The sequence below is a fragment of the Rhinoderma darwinii genome, chromosome 5, assembly GCF_050947455.1.
Source record: "Rhinoderma darwinii isolate aRhiDar2 chromosome 5, aRhiDar2.hap1, whole genome shotgun sequence".
Taxonomy (NCBI): Eukaryota; Metazoa; Chordata; class Amphibia; order Anura; family Rhinodermatidae; genus Rhinoderma; species Rhinoderma darwinii.
In genome coordinates, this window is record NC_134691.1 from 137672749 (window position 1) to 137696911 (window position 24163).

Here is a 24163-nt window from a genome sequence, read left to right on the forward strand (position 1 = left end):
ATACTTGAGAGTTTTTCATTAATTAAGACCCACATAAGTTTTCTTCTGACTAAAGTAAAATCAACCACAGCCTTCTTCCACGATAGAGCTATGGCAATGCGAGCAGACAGAAACATACAAGAGATAACATTAGATATACATTAGATAGAGCCCGGTTACGAAGTGACTTCTAAGGAGACTATCTTATGTTATAATTACTAACTGTAGAAATTAAATTATAACTCGGAGCCAAAATCTAGGTACTTTTTAGATATATATTTTTTTCTTGCAGGTGGCGATGTGCTTGGTCAATATGAAATTAACTTTGATTATTTAGAGAAAAAATGGTAAGTGAAATAATCATGTCTTAAAGAATTGGAGTCAGTGGATAAGATCCCATAGAGAGTGTTTTTAAGGGAACCCAGTGTAGTGCTTACATATTATTGTGTTATTGTATTTATTACCATATACAAGTATATTTACACGTTATGTTGTCTTAGGTAGTAGTGTAATGGGGGGGGGGGTGTAAATGTCATGTCACCCTCTTAAGGTAAAAATTCTGTCTCACTGTCATTGGGAAACTGCTTTGTTGTCTTGTTGCCCGGTACATAATGTGTATATATGCCATATTGCATTGCATTCTAGTGTTAACAATCGCCACTAGATTTCGCTGTCGAAGTAGAGACCAGGAGGAAGTGAGATAAAGGGAGCTGGCAGCAGGAAGTGAGTCTGTGTGTGCGACTGAGATGATGTGTAATATGATAGGGTCCTGCTGCACGTACTGCAGAGCAACAGGCTTATTACAGCCCCCGTGAGATGGGCTGGTGTAAGAGAGTTGCTTGATCAGTGTGAACAGAGGAGATATCTGCCCTGAAACAAGGCTGTGGCAGAGGGTAAATATTTAAAGACCCATAGTGGCACACTAGGACAGGCTGTGGATCCTGCAGTCAGTTTGGCACAGCACGTCTTGGTAAGACCTCCTGCGGATGTTGAAAATCCTGACCCTAACTTGAGGACTGGTCTTTTTGGTTGTGCTACTTATCTTCAAATAAATTTTATTAAAACTGCCTGCTGTCCCTATGATATTGTGAGATAGTTTTGTAAACTTACAGCTGAGAGTGGCCAGCTTAAGCACTGGGGCAGTGCCCACCACTCCAGAGAAAACACAGCCAAGCCTCAAGGGGTTGTCACGGGGCCAGTAGAAGTTTTAACTATCACAGTGTCTACAGAGGGTGGTGTGAACCAACTGTGTTGCCAACGGATTTGGCATAGGGCTTTAACTTCCGTACGGAGATGTGGACTTGGCTTCTAGTATCCCCAGGTGGTTACCCCAGAGTAGTCTCTGTTGACAATATCTGACGTGGACAGGCGTGGTACAAAGAAAGCAGATTAAAAGCAAGGTCAGAACTGTAGCATAGGTCAGGGCAGGCAGAAGGCATTCACCCACGGTTATCAGAGTTATAAATCAGGACAGTTGGCAGACAGTCGTCATGATGAACAGGCAAATGGTCAGAGCAGGCAGCCGACAGGGATAGTCAAGTTCAGGTAGGGTCAATAACAGAATGCCCAAATAGATAATATCTAAATAACTGCTAGCAAGCTAGAGTGTGAACCTAATTGCTCTGGCATTAAGCAATGTGGAAGGTACCCTCATATACCCTGGAAAACTGGTACGAATTTGGTGCGCGATGGCCCTTTATGAGAAGGGTCAGCGCATGCCTTAGAAGCAGCAGTAACAGATCCGAAAGGAGAGCACCGGCAGTGCTGGAGGCCGTCAGCAGAGCAGAGTAGAGGAGAGACGCGGTACCAGCCTGGAGCCAGAAGACGCTGTGGACTGGTGAGTATACAGCGGTGGGTGCGGGCAGCGGCTGTTACAATGGTGCTGGAGGTTAAACTGGCTTTGATATTTTGTCAGGGAATGACGAGCCAAAAGGGACCGCAGAAAACTAATGGCTCCTGTCAAATGAGAAGGGACTACTGTTGTGGGCCTTGCGGTGGAACACCCTATTAGGGATCCCTCAACGGCTTTACATAGACATTCCTGGCACTGCTCAATGGTAGTGGCAGGTCGTCAGAAGACACGGCAGCTTGGTCAAACAAAAAAGAAAGTCCTCGCCAACAAAATACAATGAACCGTAAAGTGCTTCGATAACCACAAGGAGTACGGTTTCATCAGGCAAAATGACTCTGATGTGTTTGTTCATCGGCCTGCTATACAGCAGAATTGGCTGCAAAAATACTCTCACACTCTTAGAAAAGAAGAGACAGTAGAGTTCGGTGTGGGAGAAACAGATGATCAGGGCTGCCTATGTCAAAGGTCCAGGTGGTTCCCCGGTCAAGGGGAGTAGGTTTGCCCCAAGAAGGAGATGACTTCATCTGCGCTCCTATGATCCAGAGGGAGTTATCGCTACAGGGAGTTTGAGCGCTGAAGGCCCTGTAGCAGCTGATAAGCCTAGTCAACAAGTGACCAGTATAGTATCCTCCTCTCAAGTCCAAGCTTCAATAGCTGTTCCCCAGCCGATGGTGGTAGCTACAGAAATGCTGCATTAAAGGCCTCTGTACCAACACGCTTGTTCAGATGACTAGCACTGTAACCGACAAAACCAACCATCAGTGGATGTAAGGCATGCAAAGAAATTCCAAGAGCTCAACAGAGAAATCACCTTGCCATAAGCCTCCAGTAGAGCCTGTCTGCCCAGCTGCCTGCAGAGAAATAGAAGGATTTTGTCAAATTTTGCCTTGTAGAATTTAGTTGTCAAAATATTGGTTTATAGGTTGTTATTATGCTTATAAAGCCAATCTCAATGCTTCATGCATCTAAAATGTTGCTCATATTGTTTGTTTGTTGCATTAATGTGTGACACACAGACATGACTCATCCTCTTTTGCTCTTCTGTAGGTATATACCCGTGAAGGACCTTTTAAACATATATCAGGAGCTTTATAACAAGACAGTAATAACAGAGAGTGTGATCGCTGACTGCACATACATACTTTTTGTTGAACTGTGAGTATTAAATATTATATTTGCAGTAATACTGTAAAGGATCTGCCAGGCACAGCTTCGGGGTTAACTCCCTTAATTAATCAGTCAGCACCTGAATCTACATCCCTGAGACTGACTCCAGCTTCCACCACTCAGGCTGGCAGGCTTAGGAGTGGGAGAGCCTATCGCAGCCTGGCCAGACTCAGCTAGCTCCCGCCCTCTGTCTATTTATACCTGCATTTCCTGTTCCTCCTTGCTTGTTATTCTTTTTCGTGTGGTTTCCTGGCCCAGCTACAGCTCCTTCTATTTTGTTCCTGCTCGATACAGACCCTGGCTTGCTGGCTACTCTTCTGCTCTTCGTTTGGTGCCTCGCGCACTCCTGGCTTGACTCGGCCCGTTCGCCGCTCTGGTTGCTCGCGGTGTTGCTGTGGGCAACTGCCCCTTTCCCTTGCTTGTGTTTCCTTGTATGTTTGTCGTGTTTGTCGTGCACTTGCTGGGTGCGGGGACCGCCGCCCAGTTGTGCCCCGTCGCCTAGGGCGGGTCGTTGCAGGTGGGCGGGGACAGAGTGGCGGGTGGATTGGGGCTCACTTGTCCGTTTCCCTACCCCCCGGTCATTACATAATAACAAGCCCATACCTAGTCTACCCTGGTCCCTGACACCACTATGGACCCCCGTGAGACCCTGGCTCAGCAAATGCAGGGTCTCTCCCTACAGGTCCAGGCCCTGGCTCAGAGGGTCAACCAGCCTGATGCTACCTTGGTAGTTCCCCTCACCGCACCTCTTGAACCCCACTTCAAGTTGCCCGACCGGTTCTCAGGGGACCGGAGGGCTTTTCTCTCCTTTCGGGAGAGTTGTAGGCTTTACTTTCGTTTAAAGCCTCATTCCTCAGGTTCTGAGAGCCAGCGGGTGGGTATAATTATGTCCCGGCTCCAGGAAGGGCCCCAAAAATGGGCCTTCTCCTTGGCTCCTGACGCCCCTGAACTTTCCTCCGTTGATTGTTTCTTTTCTGCTCTCGGACTTATTTATGACGAGACTGACAGGACTGCCTTTGCCGAGAGTCAGCTGGTGACCTTACGTCAGGGTAAGAGACCTGTTGAGGAGTATTGCTCTGACTTTAGGAAGTGGTGCGTAGCTTCTCGGTGGAATGACCCTGCCTTAAGGTGCCAGTTTAGGTTGGGTCTGTCGAATGCCCTGAAAGACCTGCTAGTTAGCTATCCCTCTTCTGACTCCCTAGACCAGGCTATGGCTTTAGCGGTACGACTTGACCGACGTCTCAGGGAACGACAACATGAACGTTTATGTGTTTTCTCCTCCGACTCCCCCATGATGCCTCCCGAAGTTCCGTTGCTTCGTTCCTCCAGGAAAGACTCAGAGATACCTATGCAACTCGGGGCCTCAGTGTCCCCCCAACAACGTAGAGAATTCCGCAGGAAGAATGGTCTCTGCTTCTACTGTGGGGATGACAAGCATCAAGTGAACAACTGTCCTAAGTGTAAGAATGCAGTCAGAGAACTTCCGCGCCTAAGTGATCATCGGGGAGGTCACTTGGGCGCACAGGTATTTCCAGTAAATAGGAAACGTACTAAGATCTTGCTTCCCTTTCAGGTCTCTTTTGGTGGTAGGTCTGCTACCGGCACTGCCTTCGTGGATTCAGGGTCCTCTACTAATATTATGTCTGTGGAATTTGCTATGTCTCTTGCTATGCCTCTGATTGATTTGCCTAAACTTGTCCCGGTAGTGGGTATCGACTCCACTCCTCTTGCTAATGGTTATTTTACACAGCATACCCCTGTTTTTGAACTCCTTGTTGGCTCCATGCATTTGGAGCAATGTTCTGTACTGTTGATGCAGGGATTATCGTACGATTTGGTTCTAGGCCTTCCCTGGTTGCAGTTGCATAATCCCACGTTTGACTGGAATACTGGGGAGCTAACCAAATGGGGTAATGAATGTTGTACGTCATGTTTTTCTGTTAATTCTATTTCTCCCCCTGAGGAGGCGAATACGCTACCCGAGTTTGTTCAGGACTTCGCTGATGTTTTCTCTAGGGAGGCCTCCGAAGTGTTACCTCCTCATAGAGAATACGATTGCGCTATCGAATTGGTACCAGGAGCTAAGCTTCCTAAGGGTAGGATATTTAATCTTTCTTGTCCCGAACGTGAAGCCATGAGAGAGTATATCCAGGAATCCCTGGCCAAGGGTTACATTCATCCCTCTTCTTCTCCGGTAGGTGCTGGCTTCTTCTTCGTGGGGAAGAAGGATGGTGGTCTTAGGCCATGCATTGACTACCGTAGCCTGAATAAGGTCACGGTAAGGAACCAGTATCCCCTTCCTTTGATTCCTGATCTCTTTAATCAGGTTCAGGGGGCCCAATGGTTCTCTAAATTGGATCTACGGGGGGCGTATAACCTTATTCGCATCAAAGAGGGGGATGAGTGGAAGACTGCGTTTAACACGACCGAAGGCCATTTCGAATACCTCGTCATGCCCTTTGGGTTGTGTAATGCCCCTGCGGTCTTCCAGAATTTCATAAATGAGATTTTGAGAAATTACCTGGGGATATTTCTTGTAGTGTACCTTGATGACATACTGGTGTTTTCCAAGGACTGGTCCTCCCACATTGAGCATGTCAGGAAGGTGCTCCAGGTCCTTTGGGAAAACAAACTGTTTGCCAAAACCGAAAAATGTGTGTTTGGGGTACAGGAGATACCATTTTTGGGTCAAATCCTCACTCCTCATGAATTCCGCATGGACCCCGCCAAGGTTCAGGCTGTGGCAGAATGGGTCCAACCTGCCTCCCTGAAGGCGTTACAGTGTTTTTTGGGGTTCGCTAATTATTACAGGAGATTTATTGCTAACTTCTCGGTCATCGCTAAGCCTCTTACGGACCTCACTCGCAAAGGTGCTGATCTCCTCCACTGGCCTCCTGAGGCTGTCCAGGCTTTTGAGGTCCTTAAGAAGTGCTTTATCTCGGCCCCGGTGCTGGTTCAGCCCAACCAAATGGAGCCATTTATCGTGGAAGTTGACGCATCTGAGGTGGGAGTGGGGGCTGTCTTGTCCCAGGGTACCAGGTCCCTCACCCATCTCCGCCCCTGTGCCTACTTCTCCAGGAAGTTTTCGCCAACTGAGAGTAACTATGATATTGGCAATCGCGAACTCTTAGCCATTAAATGGGCATTTGAAGAGGGGCGCCACTTCCTGGAGGGGGCTAGACACCAGGTAACGGTCCTTACCGACCACAAGAATCTGGTTTTCCTAGAATCTGCCCGGAGGCTAAACCCGAGACAAGCTCGATGGGCATTATTTTTTACCAGATTCAATTTTTTGGTTACCTATAGGGCTGGGTCTAAAAATATTAAGGCTGATGCACTGTCGCGTAGCTTCATGGCCAGCCCTCCTTCGGAGGAAGATCCTGCTTGTATTTTGCCTCCAGGTATAATCATTTCCTCGATCGATTCTGATTTAGTCTCTGAAATTGCTGCTGCTCAAGGTTCAGCTCCCGGGAACCTTCCTGAGAACAAGCTGTTTGTTCCCCTGCAATTCCGGCTAAGGGTACTTAGGGAAAATCATGACTCCACACTATCTGGTCATCCAGGCATCCTGGGTACCATACACCTCATTACCAGAAATTATTGGTGGCCTGGGTTGCCTACGTCGCCGCTTGTGAGGTTTGTGCTAGGTCCAAGACTCCCAGGTCCCGACCAGCGGGCTTACTGCGTTCGTTGCCCATTCCCCAGAGACCTTGGACTCATATCTCCATGGATTTTATCACCGATTTGCCTCCATCCCAAGGCAAGTCGGTGGTGTGGGTGGTGGTAGACCGCTTCAGTAAGATGTGCCACTTTGTGCCCCTCAAGAAACTACCCAACGCCAAGACGTTGGCTACCTTGTTTGTCAAACACATCCTGCGTCTCCATGGGGTCCCTGTCAATATTGTTTCGGACAGAGGGGTACAATTTGTTTCATTGTTTTGGAGAGCCTTCTGTATGAAGTTGGGGATTGATCTGTCCTTCTCCTCTGCCTTCCATCCTGAAACCAATGGTCAAACGGAGTGGACTAATCAATCTCTAGAACAATACTTAAGGTGTTTTGTCTCTGACTGTCAATATGATTGGGTCTCATTCATTCCCCTCGCCGAATTTTCCCTTAATAACCGGGTCAGTAACTCGTCAGGGGTCTCTCCCTTTTTCTGTAATTTTGGGTTTAATCCACTGTTCTCCTCCGTTTCACCTGGTAGTTCCAACAGTCCCGAGGTAGAGGTCGTTCATCGGGAACTGTGCACTGTCTGGGCCCAGGTTCAGAAGAACCTAGAGGCGTCCCAGAGCGTACAAAAAACTCAGGCTGATAGAAAACGTTCTGCTAACCCCCTGTTTATGGTCAGGGATCTGGTGTGGTTGTCGTCTAGGAACTTGCGTCTCAAGGTTCCGTCCAAGAAGTTTGCTCCCCGGTTTATTGGGCCGTATAAGGTCATTGAGGTCCTCAATCCTGTCTCCTTCCGGCTGGAGTTACCCCCGTCTTTTCGTATACACGACGTGTTTCATGCCTCCCTCCTTAAACGCTGCTCCCCGTCCTTGGCTCCCTGGAGGAGACCTCCTGTTCCCGTCCTCACCCCTGAGGGGGTGGAATTCGAGGTGGCCAGGATTGTGGACAGCAAGATGGTCCAAGGCTCCCTCCAGTACCTGGTCCATTGGAGAGGTTACGGGCCCGAGGAGAGGACTTGGGTACCCGCCCGGGATGTTCACGCTGGGGTATTGGTCAGGAGGTTCCACCTGCGTTTCCCCAGTAAGCCAGGTCCACTTAGAAAGGGTCCGGTGGCCCCTCATAAAAGGGGGGGGGTACTGTAAAGGATCTGCCAGGCACAGCTTCGGGGTTAACTCCCTTAATTAATCAGTCAGCACCTGAATCTACATCCGTGAGACTGACTCCAGCTTCCACCACTCAGGCTGGCAGGCTTAGGAGTGGGAGAGCCTATCGCAGCCTGGCCAGACTCAGCTAGCTCCCGCCCTCTGTCTATTTATACCTGCATTTCCTGTTCCTCCTTGCTTGTTATTCTTTTTCGTGTGGTTTCCTGGCCCAGCTACAGCTCCTTCTATTTTGTTCCTGCTCCATACAGACCCTGGCTTGCTGGCTACTCTTCTGCTCTTCGTTTGGTGCCTCGCGCACTCCTGGCTTGACTCGGCTCGTTCACCACTCTGGTTGCTCGCGGTGTTGCTGGGGACAACTGCCCCTTTCCCTTGCTTGTGTTCCGTTGTATGTTTGTCGTGTTTGTCGTGCACTTGCTGGGTGCGGGGACCGCCGCCCAGTTGTGCCCCGTCGCCTAGGGCGGGTCGTTGCAGGTGGGCGGGGACAGAGTGGCGGGTGGATTGGGGCTCATTTGTCCGTTTCCCTACCCCCCGGTCATTACAAATACATATATATGTAAATGAACAATAATTTTTTAATAGGTTATCATTTCAATTTTTCAGATATGGGGAATATATGGCTGCTTCCAAGGTACATACAGTTATCCAAATTTTCGAATTTTAACAAGAAAAAAATATATATATTACAATCTAAGAGAACTTGGTTAATAATTGTATTATTTTTACCTGTTTATCAGCTTTACTCCACATATGCTTTAAAATCACCCTTCCTGGTGGAGAGATTCCATGAATATTTTCTTGGTGGTGTAGATGACATGGCTTCTTGGTCGACAAACATATTTCATGTAATGAGCTTCCTATTAGAAAATGGTACAAGGTGTGTCATACATTTTATATTACGTTATTTCTTGGTTAATTCAGGTTGAAACAAAATCTTAAGGGGGTATTCCAGCCAAGAACATTTTGATGGGATAGGTGATAAATGTTAATTTGGTTGACCGCACTGCTGCTCTATACAACTCTATGGGAGCATTGTAAACAGCCAAGTGCACTCACTTAGCTATTTTGTTGAATGGAGCGTCACCGAGCATTCTTTGCCACCACACTTCCCCACCATAGATATACTGGCGGGAGGGACAAGGGACTTGGGTCAATTATTCTAGTATTTATAAGTGTTCCGCCGGTCGGACCACACCAATCTAAGATATACCAGCTATCACATGGATAGGTGATTAATGTTCATGTATGGAATACTCCTTAAATGATATACAGTGAAGGAAATAAGTATTTGATCCCTTGCTGATTTTGTAAGTTTGCCCACTGTCAAAGACATGAACAGTCTAGAATTTTTAGGCTAGGTTAATTTTACCAGTGAGAGATAGATTATATTTAAAAAAAAACAGAAAATCACATTGTCAAAATTATATATATTTATTTGCATTGTGCACAGAGAAATAAGTATTTGATCCCTTTGGCAAACAAGACTTAATACTTGGTGGCAAAACCCTTGTTGGCAAGCACAGCAGTCAGACGTTTTTTGTAGTTGATGATGAGGTTTGCACACATGTTAGATGGAATTTTGGCCCACTCCTCTTTGCAGATCATCTGTAAATCATTAAGATTTCGAGGCTGTCGCTTGGCAACTCGGATCTTCAGCTCCCTCCATAAGTTTTCGATGGGATTAAGGTCTGGAGACTGGCTAGGCCACTCCATGACCTTAATGTGCTTCTTTTTGAGCCACTCCTTTGTTGCCTTGGCTGTATGTTTCGGGTCATTGTCGTGCTGGAAGACCCAGCCACGAGACATTTTTAATGTCCTGGTGGAGGGAAGGAGGTTGTCACTCAGGATTTGACGGTACATGGCTCCATCCATTCTCCTATTGATGCGGTGAAGTAGTCCTGTCCCCTTAGCAGAGAAACACCCCCAAAACATAATGTTTCTACCGCCATGCTTGACTGTGGGGACGGTGTTCTTTGGGTCATAGGCAGCATTTCTCTTCCTCCAAACACGGCGAGTTGAGCTAATGCCAAAGAGCTCAATTTTAGTCTCATCTGACCACAGCACCTTCTCCCAATCACTCCCAGACTCATCCAGATGTTCATTTGCAAACTTCAGACGGGCCTGTACATGTGCCTTCTTGAGCAGGGGGACCTTGCGGGCACTGCAGGATTTTAATCCATTACGGCGTAATGTGTTACCAATGGTTTTGTTGGTGACTGTGGTCCCAGCTGCCTTGAGATCATTAACAAGTTCCCCCCGTGTAGTTTTCGGCTGAGCTCTCACCTTCCTCAGGATAAAGGATACCCCACGAGGTGAGATTTTGCATGGAGCCCCAGATCGATGTCGATTGACAGTCATTTTGTATGTCTTCCATTTTCTTACTATTGCACCAACAGTTGTCTCCTTCTCACCCAGCATCTTACTTATGGTTTTGTAGCCCATTCCAGCCTTGTGCAGGTCTATGATCTTGTCCCTGACATCCTTAGAAAGCTCTTTGGTCTTGCCCATGTTGTAGAGGTTAGAGTCAGACTGATTAATTGAGTCTGTGGACAGGAGTCTTTTATACAGGTGACCATTTAAGACAGCTGTCTTTAATGCAGGCACCAAGTTGATTTGGAGAGTGTAACTGGTCTGGAGGAGGCTGAACTCTTAATGGTTGGTAGTGGATCAAATACTTATTTCTCTGTGCACAATGCAAATAAATATATATAATTTTGACTATGTGATTTTTTTTTTTTTTTATATATATAATCTATCTCTCACTGGTAAAATTAACCTAGCCTAAAATTTCTAGACTGTTCCTGTCTTTGACAGTGGGCAAACTTACAAAATCAGCAAGGGATCAAATACTTATTTCCTTCACTGTATGTTTTCTTGTATATTTAATAAGACTTGGTTAATTCATTTTCATCATTGTGATATAGCATTAAATATAGATATTCAAGGAGATCAAAGCATAAAGACTGGATCTCGTAAATCATGGTTTTCTGTATTTTATTTAGTGACTGCTACATGCCTGAAAATCCTATCTTCATAAATTGCAAAGTACACAAGAGAGACTACAATCTGTAAGTAGAGAGCTTAATATCACTGCATCCAAACATCTATTTCATATAAAACTCAGATAAAAAAAAGCATGAATATATTATGTGCAGTCTCTTGTCACTATGAGGCTGCGCACTGATCAGGTGGCTACACTAGAGGGTTTCTATTACATGTACTGTTCTATAATGAAGAAAAGAAAGGGCAACAGTAGCATCTAGAGATAATATTGACTTTTTTTACTTTGCTTTGAATGAAGTCTGGAGCCCTAGTTGTGTTTTATTTAAAAGCCTTGGAAGTCCTCTAGAGTTTACAGATCTAGTGTTATCGTTCACATACAGTGAAGGAAATAAGTATTTGATCCCTTGCTGATTTTGTAAGTTTGCCCACTGTCAAATACATGAACAGTCTAGAATTTTTAGGCTAGGTTAATTTTACCAATGAGAGATAGATTATATATAAAAAAAAAAAAGAAAATCACATTGTCAAAATTATATATATTTATTTGCATTGTGCACAGAGAAATAAGTATTTGATCCCTTTGGCAAACAAGACTTAATACTTGGTGGCAAAACCCTTGATGGCAAGCACAGCAGTCAGACGTTTTTTGTAGTTGATGATGAGGTTTGCACACATGTTAGATGGAATTTTGGCCCACTCCTCTTTGCAGATCATCAGTAAATCATTAAGATTTCGAGGCTGTCGCTTGACAACTCGGATCTTCAGCTCCCTCCATAAGTTTTCGATGGGATTAAGGTCTGGAGACTGGCTAGGCCACTCCATGACCTTAATGTGCTTCTTTTTGAGCCACTCCTTTGTTGCCTTGGCTGTATGTTTCGGGTCATTGGCGTGCTGGAAGACCCAGCCACGAGACATTTTTAATGTCCCGGTGGAGGGAAGGAGGTTGTCACTCAGGATTTGACGGTACATGGCTCCATCCATTCTCCCATTGATGCGGTGAAGTAGTCCTGTGCCCTTAGCAGAGAAACACCCCCAAAACATAATGTTTCCACCTCCATGCTTGACAGTGGGGACGGTGTTCTTTGGGTCATAGGCAGCATTTCTCTTCCTCCAAACACGGCGAGTTGAGTTAATGCCAAAGAGCTCAATTTTAGTCTCATCTGACCACAGCACCTTCTCCCAATCACTCCCAGAATCATCCAGATGTTCATTTGCAAACTTCAGACGGGCCTGTACATGTGCCTTCTTGAGCAGGGGGACCTTGCGGGCACTGCAGGATTTTAATCCATTACGGCGTAATGTGTTACCAATGGTTTTCTTGGTGACTGTGGTCCCAGCTGCCTTGAGATCATTAACAAGTTCCCCCGTGTAGTTTTCGGCTGAGCTCTCACCTTCCTCAGGATCAAGGATACCCCACGAGGTGAGATTTTGCATGGAGCCCAAGATCGATGTCGATTGACAGTCATTTTGTATGTCTTCCATTTTCTTACTATTGCACCAACAGTTGTCTCCTTCTCACCCAGCGTCTTACTTAAGGTTTTGTAGCCCATTCCAGCCTTAAGCAGGTCTATGATCTTGTCCCTGACATCCTTAGAAAGCTCTTTGGTCTTGCCCATGTTGTAGAGGTTAGAGTCAGACTGATTAATTGAGTCTGTGGACAGGAGTCTTTTATACAGGTGACCATTTAAGACAGCTATCTTTAATGCATGCACCAAGTTGATTTGGAGCATGTAACTGGTCTGGAGGAGGGTGAACTCTTAATGGTTGGTACGGGATCAAATACTTATTTCTCTGTGCACAATGCAAATAAATATATATAATTTTGACAATGTGATTTTCTTTTCTTTTTTTTATATAATCTATCTCTCACTGGTAAAATTAACCTAGCCTAAAAAATCTAGACTGTTCATGTCTTTGACAGTGGGCAAACTTACAAAATCAGCAAGGGATCAAATACTTATTTCCTTCACTGTATATGGACCTCCTGGACTTATTTTGATTGGTGTGGACTATCATGAGACTGGAGTCTACCCCTATGATGAGGAATGCCACCAGTTGATGGCCCTTGCTATAGGCACAGGAAGATCATGATCTCAGAACAGTCAGAATCAGGAACGCAGACAGTAGGCAACTCTAAGAAGTAGACCAGGAATGGTACCAGAGGGTGTCACCAGGATCAGTTCCCAGAGACAAAGCCAAAAAGAATATCAGAGGACAGTCAGAACCACAATTTAGGACCAGACAAACAGTTTGGTTAAGTACCAGTCAGGGCCAGAAACATACAGGAAAGGGACCTGGAGAAGGATCATCTTAGATCAGGGACATGGTAATAACCATAGGCAAGTTACGGAACTCAGGAATGCAAGGTCCTTAGCAGAATACAATAGATAATGCACCTTATTGCTCAGCCCCCGGAGTGGTATACCAAGAATATATACCGCAAGTTGTGGAAGATCATTGGCAAGTGTATCAAAACTTAATGTGGACTGTCCCTAAACACAAGGAGCAAGGAACAGACATCAGCTACAGAAGAAAAGAAAGCGGTCAGAGCTTGTCCTAATAAAAATATCGCTGCAACTGGGGTGGGTCAGGCATGATTTGTGTGAATCAGGCTACGCCTAGTGCACAAATGCAATGTAACGGTAAGTTTTATCTTTTTGTTTAAAAATTAGGAAGTAATTGATATACTTGAGTATTTGTATATTTCTGCAATTCTTTATTTACATTGAGAAACAACGTATTTGACTAATATAAGGCATAGAGTGCTACTGGCTTCACTAAAGTAAGTTTATCCTTTTTGCCTAAATGTTTTTATTCTTTTACTTCTTTATAGACCAGGAAAAAAACGACTACAGAACAGTGAATTCTACGGAGACTTTAATTCATCATCATCTATAAATCCATTGGGGGCGGATATAATCTCAACAGAATCCGGAGTCTATTACCAAATAAATCAGTGGGCGGAGGTAAACGTTATTACGCTCTATTTCCAGCTGTTGAGACTACCCTAGTTTTAAAGTGTACCTCCAGATACAACTAAATTGTAATATGTTCTAATAGAATCCTCTTTGCAATATACTCTATTAGAGGACCTTACCTCCTTTAGATAGTAATCCACAGACAACCCCGCTGCACAACTGCAAATTTACAGCAGATGCCTTCTGGGCTTTCGTACCCACCAAATGTCTCAGTCTCTTCTTGGTGATGAGCAGCAGAAGTTTCCAAGGAGTATATGGTAGCAACCAAACAAACACACTGTGTAGCTGATCCTGTAGTCATACTCCTTTCCGTCTGCTCCTTCCATCTTACTAATATACATTCAGTCGGTTTGCAAAAAGTAGCGGACAGATAGTAGAGAATGCGATTACAGGATCAGACTAAACAGTGTTTATTAGTAGTTTGTTACCATGGAGGTGCATAGGTCTGCATAAGAGCTGCAGACTTAAAACGACAAAAAGTAGTTTTATTTTTTATTTTAGGTGCATTAAAAAGAATAGGTTGCGAAGGTTGGCATAGACTTTAATGACAAGAAGTTTGGTGTATGTATGAAAATTATTAGAAAAGCCCAAAAATTTAACTCGAATCTATGATGTGCAGTTTTACGTATGGTCATATTACAAACTCTGGCTCTTATTAGTTATTAAACGACACAAAAATGGAAACGTTGGAAAGTTCTTTCTAGGTACATTGTGGGTAACTTTGATGTTTTGTGTCCTGTCATATAATGTTTATCACAATATTATTCATTAATCTAGTTAAAAAGTTAATGCTTTGTGAAACCTTTTGATGTAAATTTCTCACTGGTCCAAAAACATAGAAATTATCATATGTCAATCTTTCTTGGCCTTTCTAACAATTGTATGTATTAGGGTATGTTTACACGCACTGTTTTCAGACGTAAATCGGGCGTTTTACGCCTCGAATTACGCCTGTAAAAACGGCTCCATTACGCCTACAAACAACTGCCCATTGCTTTCAATGGGTTTTACGGTGTTCTGTTCAAATGAGGTGTAATTTTATGCGTCGCTGTCAAATTACGGCGCTTAAAAAGACGCCCGCGAAAAAGAAGTGCATGTCACTTCTTGGGACGTTTTTGGAGCCGTTTTTCATTGACACCATTGAAAAACAGCTCCAATAACGTCCATAAAATACGCCGCGAAAAACGCGAGTTGCTACAAAAACAACTGAAAATCAGGAGCTGTTTTCGCCTGAAAACAGCTCCGTATTTTCAGACGTATTTTGCTAAGCCGCGTGAACATACCCTTATGGCTTTAAAAAAAAAAATGAACTATACAATAGAAATTAATACCAGGTATTATCATGTCACCATTTCAGAGCTCAATGCAGCTGATAGCCAGTGCCACCCAAGCTCTCAATATGAAAAAAATCTTTCAATTCCAGTATTCAAACCATATTAACACACCTTCAGCCACCTACTTTGTGAACTCACCATATGCCAGACTTGGATGGTAAGTGTAAATGATTCACTTTCTTTCAGGACATCATATTGAATGACAATACAAATTATGCCCCTCAACCAGGCTGTTAATAAACTTTTATACGTTCAAGGGAATTTATAAACTTTTTTATACATACATCAATTTTACTAGTTAAAATTATCTTTACATGCTTAAGAGGGGTTCCTGCAACAGCAGTTCCGGATATTTGGTTTACAGCAAGTACAAATGGGAAAGTGTTCTGAGCATGCTCTGTGACAAGGGCAGAAGTCACTGCAGAGAGGGGGAGAAAGAGGTGACCCATGTCTATCACCTATTGTAGAGGTGTTACCTAATAGAGGTGTTACTGTAATGACAGGGATAGGGAAACAGACAAGTGAGCCCTAATCTACCCGCCACTCAGTCCCTGCCTACTTGCAACGACCCGCCCTAGGCGACGAGGTACAACTGGGCGACGGTCCCTACACTCAATAAGTGCACGACAGACAACCAGACAAGGAAACACAGAACAAAGGGAAACGGGGCAGTTGCCCACGGCAACACCGTGAGCAACAAGAGTAGTAAACGAGCCGAGTCAAACCAGGAGAGTACGAGGTGCCAAACGCAGAGCAGGAGAGTAGTGAACAAGCCGAGTCAAACCAGGAGTGTACGAGGTACCAAACGCAGAGCAGAAGAGTAGTCAGTAAGCCAGGGTCAATACGAAGCAGGGACAAGTAGTTCAAGAAGCTGCAGCAGGGCCAGGAAACCAACAGAGAAGAATCACAAGCAAGGAGGAACAGGAAAGGCAGGTATAAATAGACAGAGGGCGGGAGCTAGCTCCGTCTGGCCAGGCTGTGATAGGCTCTCCCACTCCTAAGCCTGCCATCCTGAGTGGTGGAAGATGGAGTCAGTCTCACAGACATAGAAGCAGGTGCAGACTGATTACCTATGGGCGTGGATACAGAAGCTGTGCCTGGCAGATCCTTAACAGTTACATTTTATTATTATCCTGCCTGTGACAATAATGAGATGACTACTACCCCTAGTGTACACAGCACTAGCATAAAAGTGGCGGAAAGTGTAGGTTTATTGTGAGCAGCGGCAGATTAAGTAGATTATAGGCCATGGGCTGTTATCCAAATTTGGGCCTAACTTCTCCACCGCTGCCGCACCGTAACTATTGTTAACACTACCTTTTTGTGCAAGCATTAACAAATGGTTCTTACGATTCCCCTTGTCAAAGGGCTGTGTCCCTACATACTGACAGTCTCAAACCATCGCTGACAGTATCACACTGTGCAGTGACACGTCCTCCTGCAAGGGGAATGGTAACACACATTTGTCTATCAGTCTTGGACTGCACTAAGATATCTGAAATACATGGATTTCCTAAAACATGTCCGGAGAGGTGACAGATTCTCTATAAATCCTGTGACTCACAGGTGACGACCTCTCAGATTCTAGTATTTTTTCCCCCTTTTTCTTCTGCACCCAGTCCAGACTTCACGACGACTTCTCCCAGCCAAGACCCATTTCTGCAGAATTTGCTACTCACTTTTCCACACCTATAAACGATGATACAATTCTCATAGTGCCACACACTCTGCCTCTAAATATAATAGCACCATACACTGTGCACCTGAATAAAATAGTGCCAAACATTAATTGTATTTTATTATAAAACCCCTGTAGATAGTGCCACACACACAGCCCCTATAGATAGCACCACACAAACCCTGTAGATAGCATCACACCCCCCCCCCTCGTAGATGGCGCCAGCCCCTGTAGATAGCGCCACAAACAGCCGCTGTAGATAGCGCCACACACAGCCCCCTGTAGATAGCGCCACACACAGCCCCCTGTAGATAGGGCCACACGGACCTCTGTAGGTAGTGCACCACAGAGTCCCTATAGATAGCATCACACACACCCCCATATAGAAAGCACAACACACACACCCCTGTAGATAGTGCCACATAGCCCCCTATAGATAACGCCACACACAGCCCCCTGCAGGTAGCGCCATACACAGCCCTCTGTAGATAGTTCCACACACCGCCCCCTGTAGATAGCGCCACCACCACCTGCAGATACCACCACACCCCCCCTGTTGATAGTGTCACACACAGCCTCTGTAGATAGCATCACACACAGCCCCCTGTAAATAGTGCCACACACGCTCCCAATAGATAGCACCACACAGCCCCCAGTTAGATAGTACCACGCACACCCCGTTAGACAGTGCCACTCACACCCCATTGTAGATAACGCCAAATAGAGCCCCCCTGTAGATAGCACCCCCCTTGAACAAAGCGCCACACAGCCCCCCTATATAAGCGCCACCCCCTTGTAGTTAGTGGCACACTTACCTGTCCCCATTCCAGCACTGTCCTCTTCTCCGATGATGAAGGCCTGGTCTCTTCTGAGCTGGCTGCATCTAGTGGAACGACGCAAGCGGCGCAATGACGTTATCGCTCCGACGTCATCGCACCACCTGCATTAAAAAAAAAAGGCGAATTGCCTTGCCAGTGATGTCAATTGTATTCAGGGGCCTTCAATTTTGTTGCGGTTTTTGCCACTATTTTCGGCAAAAACGTGACAAAACTAAGATGTGGATTGTGGGCGGCCGCCCTTAATTGACCTATGGGGATCCACCACTGATTGTGAGTAGATTCTGGCCAGTATGAAAACTGCAATATTTTAAGGGGGCGTCTAGGGTGGTCATACACTTATACTTAGGACATATCATGCAGTCCACAGGTTGGTAATGGTCTTTAGGGCTCTTATTATTCTCTGACTCTCCGCTATATCTGCTAAAGCAGTGATAATGTGTTGCTCACTGCTACACTTCTAAACTGAGGTTATAGCTGTTTTGGGTATATATGATTTGGCTTACTTGCTCTATTTCATATTGCTTATGGTATACCCATTTGGGCTTGAATTGAGATCATTGTACCGTACCACATCACATGATGTTTATGTTTATTAGCATGTTATTTATATATGTCCTTGCTGTATCTCCACGCTAGTCTTTAATTGCTTGTATCATTGATTTTATATATATTTTTTTGATGGCCAATTGTTGTTATGTGTATTTCAATAAAGTTTTTGAACATTTCTATGGTACAAATTGTGTGCTGTACATTATTTATCCAGTTGTGGGTATATTATATATGTCTTCACATTTCGTGATAGGTATTTATATTTTTATTTTTAATATTTTAAGTTGTTTCTTATAGAGTATACATAATAGTGTAAAAACACTGAAGATTTTCCACAACGTATTTTATTGCAGAAAATCCGAGGTCGTAATAAAGTAGCAGCAGAGTGGATGAGATTTCAATAAATCTCATCCACACGCTGCGTATAAAATGCACAGAAAAAAACGATTAGAAATTGACCTGCGGTACATTTTTTTTAAATCCGCAGCATTTCAATTTATGCTTCGGAATCAATGCTTTTTTGTTGCGGGTTTTCCCCATTGGGAAAACCCATAATAAATAGCAGGAATTGCGATTTTTTTGCAGCGAAAAAGCTGTGCCGTAAAAATTGCAGACATAAAAAAAAGCTTATACTTACCCAGATATCTAAGCTTCTCTGTCTAGGCTGGCCTCCTGGGATAACGTTTCATCCCACGTGACTGCTGCAGCCAATCACAGGCTGCAGGGGTCACATTGGATGAACCGGGATCCCAGGAGGCCAAGCTGCACGTCGCATGACTATAGGTAAGTATAAGCTTCTTTTTTTTTTTAAACCTGCTGTTTTCCGCAGTGGACATTCCGGCCAAAAAAACTGCATCACAACTTTGTGCAGTTTTTCGGTCGGAATTATGTATTAATTTTTTTAATTTGTTTTATTTAAAATGTTGCAAACAGGATGAAGGGCAAACAAGTACACCAATGCTGTGTATTTTTACGCAACGTATCCGCTCTGTGTGAACATACCCTTATAGTGACTTCTAAAATAAAAACACCAAAAATGTTTAAAACTCTGTAGACGTTTAAGCGGTCCATACAATACATACAATAGTTAAAATGTCTGTTAGTGTTATGTATAAGAATAGAGAAGATCATTAATGGGTATGTTGGTAAATGTGGGGGAAGATGATTGCCAACAGTCCTTATAGTGATATAAAGTACAGTTAAGTTTACCGCTCAGACGGTGCTGGTAACAGTCCAATATCATTCAGTATGGACACTCTCTCCCAGAAAAATGCAGTGGACAATCCACAATCCAGGGAGAGAGTGTCCATAATGATATTGGACTGTTACCAGCACCGTCTGAGCGGTAAACGTAACTGTACTTTATATATGTCATTTAGGGTATTTGTTGGATCATACCCAATTTAGTTTTTCCTTTTCCGGTCTGAGGGAGATTTTGTGGGTATTTGAGCCAAGAGAAAAGATCATTATATTTGAGTCCTTATAGTGAATTGGAATCTAGTATCTTCTCTACTACTAATTCACTTATTTGTGGACACCTTATAGCCTGAATTTTGTTTTTCTAAAATTGGTATCTGAAAAAGAGCCTTTGGGTGTATTTACACAAGCAGCTTTTATTCAGGTTTTTTAAAATATCATAAAGGCATAAAAAGAGTAAAGGACAGAAACGGCTTTTCCTCTTATTTGAATCCACTCCTGGTTTTGCCTTCAAAAACTGCATCAGAAAACCTGATCATAACCTTCATGTGTGAATACACCCTAACATAATGCTTTTTTCACAGGTCAGTCACCACAGGTGATCTTAACAACGATGGCTGGGAGGATTTAGTTATTGGAGCCCCAGGCTGCAGCACTCTGGGCCATGTTCAGGTCGGCTGTGTGTATATCGTCTACAGTAACGATTCAGGAATTCCTTCTGATAACATGGACTTAGATACAAATGCGGATGTATTGCTGAGAGGCTTTGAGGTGATAAGATGTAGAATATCTTATGTGATAATTAGATCTTGGATATGTACCTAACTTACTCTATGGCTATGTATTCTAATGTCAACATCTCCAAAATCTTATACAACCAGTTCCCTCTATCCTGGCACAGGGGTGGCCATCGCTTATTTTCTTTCCACCTTCCCCCTGCCATGACTCAGTAGGTTTTCAGTGTGGCAGGGAACAAATAATAGGTTGACCAGCATCCAAATGGCTTGCTTCCTGGCATGCATAGTTTTGCATTGGCCATAGGGAAAAAGTTGGTGCCAACCTCAGCAAGGACTTCCCTCTCTGCAAACCCTATAGCAATGTAAGGGGTTGTCTATATTTCATATACACCACAATATGATATATATGTTTAAGCATAAATAAATATCTATATATTTGTTGGATTCCTACATTTTGGTGCTGAATTTATAATTTATAACATTGACCAGTCATACAAAGGGTTGGATTACTTTCTTATGGCCACCCATATAGATGGCTATAATAAGTATACATTTATATACCCTAGGCATAAAACTAAGTTTATCATTGATGAGCATATGTAGTAAAACTTTTCTATTGTAGAAGGTAATGTATTTAATTTTATTCTACAGTCTGCTGGCAGATTTGGCTCTTCTGTGGCAGTGTTGGACTTCAATCTTGATGGACAATTAGATCTGGCTGTGGGAGCTCCATCTGTTGGGTCTAGCCAACTTACATATACAGTGAGTATATATGGTATATACAGTATTATAAGATAATGAGACTATAGTACAGAGATTAGATTTAGCTTTTATCCCCATAGACTGCAAATTGAACATGAAAGAAGCCAAAACACTGACATTTCTGAGGCAATAGAGGAGAAAAAATACCCGGAGTGGAGAATGACAGCATGTCAAAGAATGATTACGGTTCTGTTCACATTTGCTTACATAAATAACAGAAGTTACAACGCTGCGATGGATCCATTGCACAATGGACACCAGCAGCACCCAAAGGACCCCATTGACCTATAATGGGGACTGAACACCTATATAAGAAATCACACATGAACCATTATTAGCAAAATAGACAATATTTTATTGAAAGACAAAATCGTTAAAATTAAGTACATTGGCAGTAACATTACCCATAGAAAAAGGATCCCCACATAGGTTGGGTCCCAGAGCCTCTATGGTAAAGTGCAAATAGTGCATACAAAGACTGGTACATAAGTAATATTATGAATATAGATAGAAACCATCCAAAGCAAAGTAATATAAAAAACAGACAGCAGAAAGGTACAATTAGGAGGCATACAGACCAGAACTATGGTCCATTGCATGCACTATTTGCACTTTACTATAGAGGCTGTGGCATACCTCCCAACTTTTGAATTTGGAAAAGAGGGACATTTTTAAGCCACGCCCCCTAACCACACCCAATATCCCGCATCAACACATCAAATCACAGCCAGATCCTTCTGCAAATAACACGCACACATTCTCACTGCGGATCTCTGGACTGTCTGGATATCACAGATATTATGAATCAGGTTATGTCTTCTTTACGTTACTTTTCCTATCTTGGGTATAACATTTGCTCATCACGGCAGCAGCTGCAGGACAAACCAAAAGGCTGAGAACAATGAAAGTCAAGAGGGAGACCCTGTGGTAAATGACTTTTCAATTGACAGATAGCAGAGTTACAAGATGGGGATTTTTTTTTCCAGTTGTGTAACTCGTAACTCTGCTACCGGTCAATGGAAAAATCATCCTACAGGGCCCCCCTGTAGATCGCTCCACACACAGCCCCCCTGTACATAGTGCCAGACACAGCCCCCCTGTAGATAATGCCACACACAGCCCCCTGTAGATAGCTCCACACACAGCCTCCTGTAGATAGCGCCACACACAGCACTCCTGTAGATAGCGCCACACACAGTCCCCCTGTAGGTGCCACATTGCCGCCAGAGCGGAGAGCGTTAGAGATAGGCTTTATTCACATGACACGGTCCGAGTGTCGGCCGATAAAACCGGCAGTTTTGGGCCATTTTTCCCGGCCGTTTTGCATCCGTTCCGATTCTCTTCCGGGCTGTGTTGCCGTTTTTAACGGTCGATTTTGACCCGTTTTGCATCCGTTTTTTTCCCTGTCCATTTTAAAATCGGATGAATTTCATTTAAATTTGTTGCCACACACAGCCCCCTGTAGATAATGCCACAGCCCCCCTGGTAGGTAATGCCACACAGCCCCCTGTAGGTAATGCCACCCAGCCTCCTGTAGGTAATGCCACCCAGCCCCCTGCAGGTAATGCCACCCAGCCCCCTGTAGGTAATGCCACACAGCCCCTTGTAGGTTGCACCCATTCCCACCCCCTTCCAGGAGAAGTCACTGACTTCAATGTCCATATATGAACAGTGTAGTCACTGACTTCTCCTGGAGAGGAATCCCCAGCCACAGGGGATCGGGGATTCAGATTCCTACAGGGAGCAGAAAAAGACCCTCCTCCTTCTCACATGAACTATGCACTGTGAGGAGGAGGAGGAGGAGAGAGAGCGATGGAAGACACGGCCGTCACTCGGGACACATCCGGTGATGGCCATGTATTACCCGGCCCCATAGACTTCTATGGGAGTCGGGCGGCTGGGTAAACGGCTGAAAATAGGACATGTCCCATTTTTTGATGGCCAGGTTTCCCGGGCCGTCAAAAAATTGGTCGTGTGAATAGCCCCATCACTCACCGTCAGAAGAAGGCAGGAGTCTTGCAGCGGCGTTCTCACTGGTGTCGATGCCGGTCCGGGAGTGAACCAGTCCAGTCACCTGACCGGTGAGGTCAGATGACAGGTCAGGTGACTGGACTGGTCCACTCACGGGCCAGCATCGATCCCAGTGGGAACACCGCCGTAAGACTCCTGCCTTCTTCTGATCGCTGCTGCAGTCAGCAGCGATCAGCTGTTCTGATGCAGCGCCCAGCAGGACATTTACAGACCGCCCGGGACGGCGGGACAGCGGTGAGAAACCGGGACAGTCCCGCCGGATCCGGGATCGTTGGGAGTTATGGCTGTGGGACCCGACCTATGTGGGGATCCTTTTTCTATGGGTAATGTTACTGCCAATGTACTTATTTTTAACAATTTCGTCTTTCAATAAAATATTGTCTATTTCGCTAATAATGGTTCATGTGTGATTTCTTATATAGGTGTTCATATTCGTATATCACACAGGTCACTTGAGTTGCTATATGCATGTATTAGCCCAACTATCTTAGTAGGTGTTATGCTATAATGGGGACTGTCAGGTTCCTCCGAGGTGCCCGTCGCTTTGACAGAAAAAAAAAAAAAAAGACGGTATTTGCAAATGGAGAATTCGATGCAGATGTGAACAGAAACGTATCCATTTACTGTCTTAAACGTGACTACTTCTGCCATTCTCCTCGATGGGAAGTGATGTCCAGGTATTTCCTGTCTCATTTTCTCTGCTGCTGCCTCTTTGCTGGAGTGTGCCCTGACGATACCAGAAAGCGATACCTTGGAGATGCAGCACCAATCCTGACACACTCACTAGGGTTATTGTGGCTTCACACAGCCCAGCAAGGTGAGCAGCCAAGCTATTGTTCTCTGGCATCAGCCTCATCCTTCTTTTCATTCATATTGCCCTATGATGCGCTTTGCTTGTATTTTCTAACGCTCTACTTATATTTCTGAGACAAAACCCTTATCTTCAAGCCAACAACCCTAGAAAATTGTTTATGTCAGTAAATGTTATGGTAGATCATCCTAATGTAAATATAAGTGTGTCAGACTTACAGTTATTAATTTAAATTTATATTACATGCATAATAGACATCTTAAAGTACGCCTATGGGTACATTCTCGCACACCCACGTGTACAGACCCTGTACCGCATCACAGAGTCCCTACAGGTCTGTATGATGTGCCCATGGTCCCTCGGTGTGCCTCCATGAAGCACCATATTCTTCCCTGGAAGTAATGCTCTAGGGGGAT

General features: G+C 44.5%; 1 protein-coding gene across 3 annotated transcripts in view; it reads left to right on the forward strand.

Moving 5' to 3' along the window:
- The window catches only part of GPLD1 (glycosylphosphatidylinositol specific phospholipase D1), an 83635-nt gene that overhangs the window by 30655 nt on the left and 28817 nt on the right, over window positions 1–24163 (forward strand). For 2 of the 3 annotated variants that reach the window (XM_075826566.1, XM_075826568.1), the window contains 9 exons: window positions 272–326; window positions 2879–2986; window positions 8432–8459; window positions 8566–8705; window positions 10831–10896; window positions 13665–13797; window positions 15167–15300; window positions 19991–20177; window positions 20795–20905. In XM_075826566.1, the coding sequence (XP_075682681.1) occupies window positions 272–326; window positions 2879–2986; window positions 8432–8459; window positions 8566–8705; window positions 10831–10896; window positions 13665–13797; window positions 15167–15300; window positions 19991–20177; window positions 20795–20905 (962 nt within the window). The remainder of the gene's footprint in view (window positions 1–271; window positions 327–2878; window positions 2987–8431; window positions 8460–8565; window positions 8706–10830; window positions 10897–13664; window positions 13798–15166; window positions 15301–19990; window positions 20178–20794; window positions 20906–24163) is intronic. The other variant, XM_075826567.1, reaches the window with a different exon arrangement.